The 13,551-nt window shown below is 39.1% G+C and overlaps 1 protein-coding gene across 1 annotated transcript in view; it reads right to left on the bottom strand.

The window, feature by feature from the left end:
- The window catches only part of LOC139731511 (metalloprotease TIKI1-like), a 66,237-nt gene continuing 52,686 nt past the window's right edge, over positions 1–13,551 (bottom strand). The window contains 3 exon segments of the mRNA XM_071642395.1: positions 1–199; positions 1,055–1,324; positions 4,669–4,759. Of these exon segments, the coding sequence (XP_071498496.1) occupies positions 1–199; positions 1,055–1,324; positions 4,669–4,759 (560 nt within the window).

Genomic DNA, 13,551 nt, shown 5'->3' with positions numbered 1-13,551 from the left:
TTACCTGGCAATCTTATAAATGATATACAAGGCTATGTGTAGTGCAACAAAGAGGTAGAGAGGGTGGTGGCTGGCGTATTGCGCGCAGGCCTTGTTGCCGACGAAGACGTTCGGCAGGTTGTGGGCAGCGTAGACTTGCGTTGATATCGTCGTGACGATGCTCTCCTCCACGTGGGAGCTCTCGCTCGGCGGGTTTTCACTGCAATAGGGAGACAAACAGATTGATACTCTGATAAAGAGGCGCACTGCACATGCCTGGTACAGGAATAGCTATACAAGTATATGTGTTTGAATGCATCTTCAACTGTAAGCATGCAGCTAACTTTCAATTGAACATAATAAATCACTACAAATGCATCATGCATGTGTATAAGTAAAATTTGCAATGATGGAGCAAATCTGTAACAGATTGTTCATTTTGTCATTTCAAAGAGCCTGATTTTCTGAGCAGTTTGACCTTAAAGGGACTGTACAGTACTGGTTTAGGTGGGGATTCAGGTTTATAACATTCCTAAGTGAGATAATGAGAAACCTCTTATGAAATATGAAAGAACAAGTAATTCTAAGAAGGATTCAACGTCTATTTGATGAAAATTGGTTTTCGAATGGCTGAGATATCCCAAAAAGTGATAATAATAAAAGGCGACAAGTCACGCCTTTTATTAGGATCTCTTTGTTTCACCTTGTTTGGATATCTCAGCCATTTCAAAATCGATTTTCATCAAATAAACTTTTTGATATCCCTTTGAATTGCACGCTCTTTGAACTCACATCGAGTGGTTTCTGAATATCTCGCAAAACGTTAAAAGCTAAATCATCACCTCATCCAGAACTGTACACACCCTTTAATACGGAACATATATATTTCCTGGGAAAAAAAAGCATTACTATCTTCTTACCAATCATAACAAATGTGACTGAATAAAAATCCTAATGATTTGCAGATATTCTCTTCTCATACTGAGATGAGATAATGGTTAAAAAACAACCGTCAGCATTAAGATGATCAAACTCTGCAGTAGAAGGGCCCTACAGCACCTGCATCTCAAAGTACCTTATTCTCTCCAACGGTATCCAGAGCTCGTTGAATTGGCGGTGGTTCTCGTTGCGCACCGGTACTGGCACCGGCAGAGGCACCGAGATGACGTGACCCATGTCCGGTACATCCAACCTCGGCTGCTGTTGCTGGTGCTGCTGATGGTGGTGCTGCTGCTGTTTCTTCTTCTTCTTCCGCCGGTCCCGCTTCCGGTTCTTGCGCCCTCGCGCCTCACTCGTCTCCTCTTGGTCCTCCTCCTCTTCCTCCGCCGAGCTCTCCGACGTTTTACTGCAGAGATAGAAAGTGACAGAGCAGAGACTGGAAAAATTAAAATCCCTGTGATTTGCATAACATTGCAGGCTCATAGCTTGACAGAAATTATGATTTACTATTGATACAATGACAGGTTCAACATAGATGACATAAAATGAAATGATTATATAGATCAATTGGAGACATGTGTAGGTGTGGTCACAATCTTGACTGCAGCTTCCAAAAGCCTAACATGCCACAAACAAACAAACAAACAAACAAATAAATAATTACCAATTTCTACATCTATGTATCATGAACATATGAAATTTGTTGATATCAGATTATTTTCACACAATCATGGCTGCGTGACTGTATGAAAACTACTACAATGATAGAATACACACACACACAAGTAAACTCTACAAGACCTGTTTGTGAAGCCGAAAAAAGATAAGTTAGAGGTATTGGTGGAGATTACTACAGGGTATATTCATACCACTTTACCAAATACCACCGGTTCTTAAGACGTGGAATGCTTTTAGTGTAATCACTTACAATCCCAAGTCCTTTGTCTACACATATCACAAAAATGCACTTCTTGGAAGCAGCTTCTGAAAAACACAAAAACTTTTCTTCCATCAAATTTAACACAAGTCTACCCCCATTAACAAAAGAAGGGGAGAATGTACATTTTCTACAGACACACACACAATGATTCTTTAGAGAGTTGGTTTTTATGAATGTTCGTTTCTTTCTCTCAACGGTTGAGCTGGGGGAGGGTGAAAGAGAGAATGTTGTTTTCTTGCACTGTTTTTCCTTTCATTTATTTCTGATCTGCCTCCCCCATAAATTGCGGTCTCTTGACTTCCGAAATGAATTTTCCGACTCACTGCAGCTATTTGCTACTTCAGCGCTGGTGCTTGTAAGCAGGCAATGAGTGAAACCCCCCTAAGACGCCCCGCCCCTCAAAGGACGTGGGTCCCTACCCGCTACACCTCACTCAACTATGGCCGACAATTGTCAAATTCAGCAGAGTGTGTGGACCGGATAGCACCAGTGAATACATTTGGTCAGGCGTAACTAAACGATGACACAATAAGTGCTGTTAAAGACGAAACTACCCCCATCCTAACACTATCAGAAGAAGAAAAAAAAAAATCACTGCAGTCATAGAAAAATATGTGGAAAGAAGTAAAAAGAGAGAATAAAGATTAGAGACAATATATCCATTACTAGACTGTTGAAAGACTCTTAAGAATGTGAGACTGATAGTCTGTACTAAAGAAAATTATAGGGACTCCACTTCAAAGAAAGACCAACCAAAACAACTGTCTGTAACCATTAAGACTCCGTCTGAAGAGCTGCGCTGCTGGGGAAGAATGTGTTCACAACTCCTCTAAAAGGAGTAAGAAAGCTTAGCTAATACTGGCTAATGCTTTCACACATTTAGAGGAGCTTAAAAAAAATGCAAGCTTTTTGTGCTGCTATAGCTTTCTCCTCCATGCAATGCACTCTGCTAGCAGAAGCAGCCTGCCCAAGCTAGGAGTGAACTACCAATATCTGATATCTTTGTAGGAACCGAGGAAAGAATTGTGAAAATGGGAGTTTACCCATGAGAACACACATTTTTACACAAAGTCAGTGTAAGGAACACAATAATTCTTCAAATAATTCGAGGAAATATATATTCAAAACAACACTTTCAACTATCTTAAAACACGAAAATGAACTACCGGTACAAAACTAAAACATTGTAAGCCTGCTGTGAGCAGTGGGACATCCATGGGCTTTTAACAATTCACATATATCTGTCACAAGAAGGAAAGAATACAAGTACATTTCCCCTTGTCATCAGGGAGGAATTACCTCACTAGATGTATCTGGAAACACAGGGTATAATTTAGATAAAATAAAACTAAATATTTACATCTTCAATAGTTCTTGAGTATAGTTCTTGTCATAATGACAATTATGTCCAATGCAGCTTTGAAGAGCACCATACCTTGAGGACAGATTGGATGATACATCATGTACTTACAAGAAATCCTAGGCAAAAGTCTGTTGTGCAGAGCACTAGTAAAATCTCAAATTTGTTGATTTGCTATAAATTTCCAGTGAATCACAATTTATCATTATCTTGTCAGATTTGTTTGAACAATGCACCATTTTTATCTTTTTATTTTTTTGGTTTGTTTTACTCAGGTGCATGGGTGCATTCCATATAACTCTGTGTTCTTGGCACAAATTGAAAGACTTTGAAGCCAACACCACATGTCCCATCACCCTCGTGTCTTTCTTTATTTCGTTCAACACATCTTGCTCAATTACACAATATGTCACATTATCACTTCATATTATATATCAAAATTGCATGAAGCTGCAAATCACTGCCATGTTTGATAAAAGTTTGTTCACACAAGCCTTCAGCATGAGCCGAAGCAACAGACTCAAGCAACCAAGAAGCAGCACTGGTGTATGGCAGGCCACGCGAGTTCAATGCATTTTAAAGCATGCCTAATTTTTTTTTCTTTCCCCTAGAACAGCTGTTGGAATTCTGAGATGTGACTTCCCTTAACCTTTGACCTCTGTGCGTGCGCTTGTGCTCAGAGCTCGCTCCTGGCGGGAAGTTGGTGGGGCACTTGGGAGTTGAGGTGGCGCACATAAGGCAGAAAGGGTCAAGCTCAGAGCAATCCCGAAATGCTGAGTTGGAGTTCAGGATCATCCTCTCGTGCCGGTATTTGTCCGCATTTGCCCATACAACATTTTCTCAATGCAGTCTTCATCTCCTTCATTCGTCTACCAATCAAATCAATCTATCTATTTACCTCATCATTTCATGTTTAATTCTCCTTTTTATCGGTAATACTCAGCTTCATACAATTTCCTTCTTCTCCCATCATCCCTCAACTCAGTCATCATTTCTTAAAGGGATGGTATAGTCTTGGTTGAGGTGAGGATTCAGCTTTGAACTTTTTGCACGATATTTAGAAACCACTTTATGAAATTCAGAGTTTATTTGACGTAAATTGGTTTTGAAATGACTGAGATATCCAAAAACAAAGTAAAACAAAGAAATCCTAATAAAAGGTGGGTCCCACCTTTTATTTATTATATACCATTATACTATGACAATGATAATGAATACTACTGTAACAGTGGAAATTTTTGGTGAGTAATTTTTTGCGCTCAGTCAGCAAATATGAATTTCACTTATTCTTTACTCTGCAGAATCAAAATATGGTATAGTATTACGTACAACAAGTAAAAAACTTTGCATGCATTATTTTTCGCACTATTTTCATGTTGCACAAAACGGGCAAAAAATTCCACGCCGCGAAGATTTCCACTTTTACAGTAATATGACCCAGTAGACGTACCTTGAAAGTTGCACTTCTGCCGGTATGCTTTCAATCTCCATCCCAAGTTTTCTCAGGACGTCTATTACCGTGTTGTTACCGAGAAAATGACCTGTGCGATGCAAAGCGGGAAAAAGAGGAGATAAAAGAATGGAGAAATATATGGATGATAATTGACATTCGTCCACCTTAAGTATTGGTATTCTGGACAAATCTACACATGAACATGATGGACTAAATATATGGAATTGGGTACATAATTATGATCACTCACATTTTTGAAATAATTGCCCCTTGTTCTAGTTTTTTTACGAAAAAAAGTAGAGGGCTCTGTTGCATTTTCCTCTGAATGGAATCATTGGTCCAGAAATTCTTAAAATGAAGATTTGACAATTAAAATCATTTGTATGCAAAACTCAAAGGAGAAATCTCCTCCCCCCCCCCCCCACACACACACATACACACACAAAATAATCATAACACATTGTGTTACACTGAATAATTATAGAGTTTACTCGATGTATTTCAGGAGCAAATAACAAACTTATTTAGAGACATACAAGAGCACTGAATCTCATCTTTTCCAAAATTTCTTTTAACCCGTTGAGGACGGGCTAATTTCGCTACAACACGCATTTCCCATAGACCCTTGCCCGAGTATCCTCGGGACTCGTCATCAACGGTTTAAGTGTTTATCTTTCTTTCATGCCATTTCAAACTGTCTGAATTCCTGTCCGATTGGTGTATACTTTATACTGGAAAAAAAAAGGGGGATCTCCTCTCAGATCTAAATTCTCAGTTGACTCAGCATCTTTTCTCTTTCCATTCAAGACAACGGTTTCACTTTGCCCTGCAAAATAGAGAAGGTCTATGCGGAACAAAACTGCATCACACAGAGCACCACCACACATCATCCACATCAGGCAAGAATTTCTGCATTGTCACTTTTTATGCATGTTTTAGAGTAAACGGAGGAGAATTTCCAAATGGCAAAACTCTGTGATACTACCATGGTATATAGCATGAGGCTTTTATCTTGATTTCATATTACACAACACAAACTTCAATCTCTGTCCTCTCAACTGACAGAGTAAAGTCACATTGAAATGTCAAATGTTGAAGAAGAAACAGTAACTTCCGCATTAGTCAGCTGCTCCTTGTATATGAGTAGCAATCTCATTGGCATGTTAGAGATTGTAAAGTTAAAGTTTGGAATGGGGGGGAAGAGAATTTGAAATGGAAATAAATTTCAGGTCTGATAAAGTTGTGATAGAAGAGTTTCATTTAGACCACCTGATAGTGAGTATTTGTCTCCTTGCCTCCCAACCCAGTAAAATAAGCCACCACATCCCACTGCAAAAACAAAAATCAAATTTCACCTTGCAAACTTTTTTTTTTTTTGGGGGGGGGGGAAGGTTGCTTCTTCGTTTATGCAATATGAGATATGGCATGCATCGTAGAAAACGAATCCTATTTTATGGCTGATTTTAACACCATGTTTCAAAGAAATTTGGGCACTGACACTTATGGCTAGTGAATTCCATCAACAAGATCACCACTATGTATAGCACAAACAGCACATATATTCAAAATCACATCGCAACATCACACAAAACATCGAACAAACAAGCACTCTGACAGATAGGGGATATCGGGTAACAACTCAACAGCATGATCATGGAGGGGGATTCTTAACAAGAAGGAGTGACAACATCCGCCCAAGAAATGACACCCCGCAATGACGGGCGATCGGAGACTGTAGCAAATAGCTCCATGTGGCAAACGATCGAAAACAGATGCAACGAACCACAGGTGCAGTAAATCAGGATCTATATTACGAAAATCATGCTCTACACTAACAACATAACACAAAACCAACAACATCACTATCATCCTCCTTGTGATGGTGACAAGGGTGGGGTCCCTCACGCACTAGGCTCTGCGCTGGAGGTCCAAATTGATAATTTCTAAAGTCGTATGGGATCGTACGTGAAAGGCTGGAATTTTCAGGTCAATTCCTAAAGGCTCAGTGATTATGTCAATGTCATTGTGAACATTTATCTGTTAATTTTGTTAATTATTTCATAGTGTTTTAAGAGGTTTGAGAAACTGATGCACAGACTTTTTTTCTGATTAATGATTACAAATTTTTAATGATTGATTACCCACATCTCTGGACTTTATACTTGCAACAGCCTAATGTAAATTCAAGAACCTGTTGAATATTGATCGGATTCTTGTATCTGCATAGAGCTCCCAATTCCAAGTATATCTTGCCAAAATAGACATGAATTCCAATTTCAAATACTGGTACATTTCACTCCAAGCTCAGGCAATATTTTGTATGCATGTCAAGAGTGCCTTTTAAGTTAGAAACTGCACTCGGCATTGAACACAAATACTAGTGACAAGGCTGAATATTCCCACTGACGCAGTGAGAGTCACCTCAACCAAGATATGAATGGAAAAAAAAAGAAGGAAAAATATGTCTGAAACATCTCTGCATGCTGATGGCATGACTCCATATTGACTAAAATGTTGCACCTGGAAGAATTGCAAAATCAGCGGGATCACAAAAATCATACTTTTTTTTTCTTTTCCTTCTTTTAATCGGGGAAGGGGTGGAGGCAGCAGGGGGGTTAAACGATATCTGGCAGGGTGCTTGATGTGAATGTGATTGGATGGAGGGGAGGTTTCAGACTTTAATACCGGTAAACTGAATTTGTTTTGCAATTCCGTTTTCTGAGACATGATAACAGCATGACTGATTCGAGGACTGTTCAGATACAGAAATTAGCGTCCTTGCCTACTCCTATCTGTGAGTGATTCCTTCAATGACCCTATATGTGTCAAAAACTACATGGAGCAACAAACCAATCAGGGAGGTGAGAGGAAATCTCACCCCCCTGATCCAATCAGCAACTCTCAATACAACTTTATGATTAAAATTTTGCAGCTGTACAGACACAATGTTAATCCTGCAAGATTACATCATACTAATGCATGCATGATCTGAGAAAAGATTATAAGGTTTGGCATGTCTAAAAACTTACATAGAAAAAAAAAAACCTGATTAGCATGAAACAAGCTTTTCTACATGTTTACAACAATTCTTCTTTTTTTTTTGTGGTAAGTCTAAAACCACCCACAATCATTATTGTGGTTTGCAGAAAGAAGAGCGGGCCAGAGATGAGGTGAAGAATCTAACTTTCTTTTTGAAAACAGTTCTTTTTTTTTCCTCCAAGGATGGATGGAAATCAAATTACTCTCAAAATGTGCTTGCTGTTCCTTCAATGGGTGGTCCAATTTAGAAGAAAACTCATTGTGCAATGACGGTTTGAAAAGAAACATGGCCAAGTAGCAGCATCCACAGACAAGACTGAATTACCAACTCAAGCTCTGAATCTGCGAAGCTACTCTTCAAATTCTTCAGGTGTAGGCCTACTATGCAGAAAGTAGTAACATCTCTAGAGCATTTCACTGGAGTTTTGGAAATAATTGTGGATGAGATGGAAATCGCATGAATAGATCTTTTCCATGGCAAGACCACATGAATTTGCCATCATCACAATCAAGTGTGACCGGCTTTTGATGAGAAGTAATTTCTCACTTTCAACACGTGAGCGTACCAGTACGCCTCAAATCTCACAGGTGTGATCTCTCAGGCCAGACTCGTGGAAATGATACCCACACGACCAAATGGCATAGCTTTGACTGACAGGAATCCAATTTGGAACGACCCATACTCCTCTCAGTTTTTTTTTTTCTTCCAAGAGGCACTCGTCTGCGTTTTTATTGGTCAATATCTGTCACCTTTGTTGTTACTTGCGGAATGGGGCGGCGGGGGCCACCCAATGCTCTTCAATAGCATCCACAGATTGCTTTGGAATCTACCCCAGTTTCCATTCCCATTCCCCTCACTGGGGGGTGGGTTCACACTCGAACTGCATTCACGTCAGTTGGGCAGTTCTCCACAACTCCCATGATGCGAAGTCGAGGGTACACTGCGTGTGAATGGAGCCATTCTGTGCCCAGTAAAATAGAATGTGCACTAATGACCGCAAACAGAGTGTGAACATGGCCTCACCCCACTTGGTTGGGTATTCCACGATAATGAATATTTTGACATTAATCACCCAGTCTGGCGATATCAGCCTGTAAATCACGATGGAGACCAATCAATCACGTTATGAGGTGTGTCATGGGAACCAATGATCTCGGTATTGCAAAGAGATAAAGCATGCACACCCAACAAACTCTCAAAAACCTACATGTCCTTGAGATGTTTCCATAGAGGAAAAAGATTGACTTCAAATCCCAGTGCTTTCATTATTTTTTGTTTGGCAGTGTATTATTATGATACTGTTGATTGGAGCATTTTACTATGAAATGCACCTTGGAAGAATTGCTGCTCATTTCCAGCAATTTCATCCAAATTTTTGCAAAAATGTCTACTAAAAAAAACAACCTTCTGTTGAGTTAAAACAGAAGCATTCTCCATGCTTTTGATGACACTACACATTATGAGTCAAACTGCCTGCTTCTTGGTCACATGACCACAAAGGAAGACACAACATCCTGTCCACATGCATGCAGGGATGAAAATATCTCGTTCATCAAAGCATCAAGCCAAATGTTCAATACTCAAATCTGAGTGGGAGTACACATCTTCAGCAGTAGTCCATCCATCCTGTAGGCCTACAGCTAGTGTAAACCATGAAGCTTGACACTGAAGCGAATAACACGGATGACAGAAATTGAAGCATACATAAAACAGAACATTCAGAGAACCTTGTGCACTGCTTTCGCTGAAAATGTCCTGCATTTTGTTATTTCCTCATTTCAGAACATCCTGTTTTTTCATGTCATTCACATAATGTCACTGCCAGAGCTTTGGCACAGATTTCAAAATATTATTTTCATGAAAGGATTATTACTCAAACAGACAAGCAAAGTAGACAACTGAGTTATTGCACCATAATGCATTTCACCCTAATTGTTGCTTTAGCTCATTTTTAATATTTTCATCCCTTTCCCCACCCTTTATGCCATATATTTACAGTGTTTCCATTTTCCTACTTTATTACTTTTTTATTTACTCTTTTCTATGCTCTTTGACGAGTTTTCTGATTCTGTGACTGCAACAGAAGTGTGCTGCAGCAGTTCAAATTCCTAATAAAAAAATGAAAAACAAAACTTTCTAGCCCACTTTACTCGGTTTTTTAGTCCAGAAATAACTTGTCAGCCTCTAACACTCTGTCCTGCAGGTACTTATTTTCCACTCCACCCCCTAAAGGTGTTTTATTAACATCTGAAGTTTCATGTGGTATCACAAAGCTGATTAAGATTTGTGTAGAGCCCTAACCCAAATCCTAATCAGCATTCAGTTCTGTCGAAAAGCCAACAAAGTAAAAAGGAAAGAAAGAGAAAGAAAGCACAGGGTCGCTATCAACAACAGTCATTGTACAGACCAGTTTTTCTGTTTCTCTTTGCAAATGTAGCGGTAATCCCCACTGATATGTCCAAAGCACAACTCTTATCAATTCGGCACCACAAAGGTCTTTTTGGTAACATGGTACACAATGCACCTAATTTATATTCCAGCTATCTGGACGATTTACACAGCCACAGGACGTTTTTGTCTGCTTGGAATTTTGTCACAATTTGAAAGAATAGATGAATGGTGTATCATCATCTCTCATTCTTCTGGGGGTTTTTTTCCAGTTTTTCTTTTATCCCCAAATTCTGAGAGTCCTATCGCTGGCTTTCACTACTTTCAATGTGACTTTTGGCACATTGTCACTTGCCGAAACTGATACATCATTGCATAATGGCTCCGCAGTCCGCACAAATTAATCAACTTTGGAACACACCCCCGTCATTTTACAGCTGCCTGTTTGTTCTCCTTATGTGCCTTTCCCATCACAGTCATCAGTTTAAAGGGATGGTACAGTATTGGTGGAGATGAGAATTGGGCTTTTAACTTTTTGCAAGATACAATGTACCAAGAAAACACTTATGATATAGTACAAAGCATACCATTTTGAGAGAAATTCAAAGTTTATTTGATGAAAATCGGATTTGGAATGACTGAAACATCCAAAAACAAAGTAAAACAAAGCGATCGTAAGAAAGTGTGGGTCCCACACTTTATCAAAATCGCTCTTTTTGGATATCTCAGCCATTTCAAAACCAATTTTCATCAAAAAACATTGAATTCCTCATAGAATTACATGCTCTTTCATATTTCACAAGAGGTTTCTAATTATCTCACCAAAAAAAAAAAAATGATAGAAACCTGAAATTAGGTCTCAACCAAAACTATACGATCCCTTTAAAAAGGGGGATGGTGTAGAGAGACTGATTGATTGCATAGCTCTGCGCTTTCTGTAAGGGTGTGGAAACCAGGAATCTTTTTTGTCCCATCCCCTCCTGACAGAGGAACAGATTCCCTCCTGATGTTGAATGCACATGTTGTGCAGTGATGCACGCCACAATTTTTAGATCATCAACCGCTAGTGTGTTTGTTTCTTTTAAGAAAATGTTTTGATGAACATAACAAGAGAGGCTCCATCACTTCAAGGTGGATTCACCCCCGAAGATAAACTTGTTTTGAATTAAGCCAGTGTCACTCGGGCAATAAAGGGGGTGAAAAATTGAGCAAATTGGACAATTAAAGAAGAGTTATTGAAGGTTTGGATGTTTGTAGAGCATTGAGCATTTTGTATTTTTGGCATGCTAAATTACATGCCCTGGTTGCACAAACAATGAATGGAACTCTTGCACAGAACTCTACAGGGTATACACACACACACACACACACACACACAAAGAAAGATAGTGAAGATGATTCTAAATGCAAAATCTTATCCTTTCTTTAGTAGTCTGCCCAAGGTACTCTTATCTCTCCCACCCCTTTCACTCTCCATAATACTTCACAAATGAGAGTATGAAAGAATACCCAGTGCTACAAAGAACCGAAATACAGGAACTCACTGATTTTATCGCAGATTGCGGTGCCAATAATCAAATGAATTATCTCAGCTGATTCAAGCTCTATAGGCTTGTTTTGAAGGAAATGATGCACATCTTATAGTGAATGAAATGTCATTATGCAATCACGGAAAATGCCAGGACATCATACCAATGTTCTCATTACTACAGCCGTAGAATTAGATGGACGCTACACACGTAGCACTATATGACGTTTACATGTAAGCAGCCTATAAATATCACAAAGTGTAAGGAAATTTGAACAATTTGCTGCTTCGAAAAGTAAAGTTACTACTGCCTTCAGATCACAATTTGAACTCTCACTGAACTGCCACCAACAGAAAACCATTGTATCACAGCATGTACAACAGTTTTTAGCAGTAATGATAGGGTTAATACACCCCAGAGTTGACCTACCACTTAGCGCTGCCGGCCCTTTTAGCCACCACCAAAAACAAGAGATCACCATCCGGTAAGTTTATCATTAGTTTTCATAACCTATCCACGCCTACTCCCCTACCCGTCACTCCCAGGCATCCGGGAAATCAATCCTAACCCCCTTCTCCCTGTTCCTCGCGCTAATCCCAAAATGCAACAGAGATGAGACGATGAAGGTAAGGGAGGAGGGAGTGGGAGGTATCACAAAAGGACGAGTCGGTCGTCCGCGGCGATAGACAGCGATCGAGATCAAAGAGTGCTGCCGCCTCCTTGACTGCACAATTCTATTCTGGGCAGTGGCTCTTCTCTGTTTTCTCTACTTCCCTCGCTGTTGTTGTTGTTGTCAATGATGGTGATGGTAGTGGTGTTAGTATTTTCTCTATCCTTTTTTGTGCTTGGTAGATCATAAGCTAGGTTCAAAAGTTGGTCAAGAGGACAGGTTAAAATAGTCTAGATAAACAGCCGCCGCCATTTTCTACTTGGAAGGGAATAGACATAGGTGTTGTTCTGCCCTATATACTCTCATATATTCCTTCAAATGAATTTTTCCTTCTTTTCTACCACAATGATATTTCAACCAGTGAATGTCTAAAAAGGGCTAGATTTCTTTTGTCAAGCAAAATTAACATATTTCCAAGCAGTTGGTCATCACCAAGTGCCAGCTGATGATCACTGTAGCCATGGCAACACCATCCAAACTGTATCCTATAAAGACATAAAACCTCTAGTCAGAAACACACCTTCATATGCACTGTATATTGCATGTGACTCTAACATACAATGATGCATGGTGCAGTTATGGGATTAATTAGGAGTGAGATAACTGGGACCAGATAGAGTTAAAATAATAACAATGAAAGCCGTGCACCGACATAGCATTCACATTCTAAAACTGACGGTAATAGCCACAATCATTTAGAAAAGGTTGACAAGTAGTTTGTAAGTTACTGACAAGCTATATACTCCTAACTGAAACAGAAGTAGCAAAGACATTTTGGTAATCTTCTGAAGATTTGTTTGCTTTTGTAGGTTTTTTTTTTGTCATTGCAATATTGAACATTCCAAATTAAATAATAGTATTAACAATAGATTAAACCATGACCCATGCAGGTAAAAGTTATTAACTCCTATGGCATGGATATAATTTACACAGAAAGCAACTCCACAAAATAATTATGTAGGTCAGCAACATATCACTTTAATTTGAGCCATAACTCCATAAAATTTATGATTGTTGCTCCTTCTACTGTAAATCGGTATCAAAGGGCATTATGTCAGAAGTAACAATATCAGTTCCTTTTAGATTATGAGCTTTAAGCATTTTTCACTCCTTTTTGTATTTGAGGACTCTCATGCAGTCTGTTTTGGAGGCAAAAAGAGAATGAAATGGGTCACTGATCTTTTGAATTCATTAGAACTAAATGATCGGTCTGTAAAGCTAAGACTATAATCTGTTTTGCGATAAACAAACTT

Source organism: Diadema antillarum, unplaced genomic scaffold, assembly GCF_040938485.1.
Source record: "Diadema antillarum isolate AM-2024a unplaced genomic scaffold, OU_Dant_1.0 seq00000376_RagTag, whole genome shotgun sequence".
In the NCBI taxonomy this organism is placed as follows: domain Eukaryota; kingdom Metazoa; phylum Echinodermata; class Echinoidea; order Diadematoida; family Diadematidae; genus Diadema; species Diadema antillarum.
Note: the sequence above shows the minus strand (reverse complement) of the source record. Positions and strands in the feature narration are given on the sequence as shown.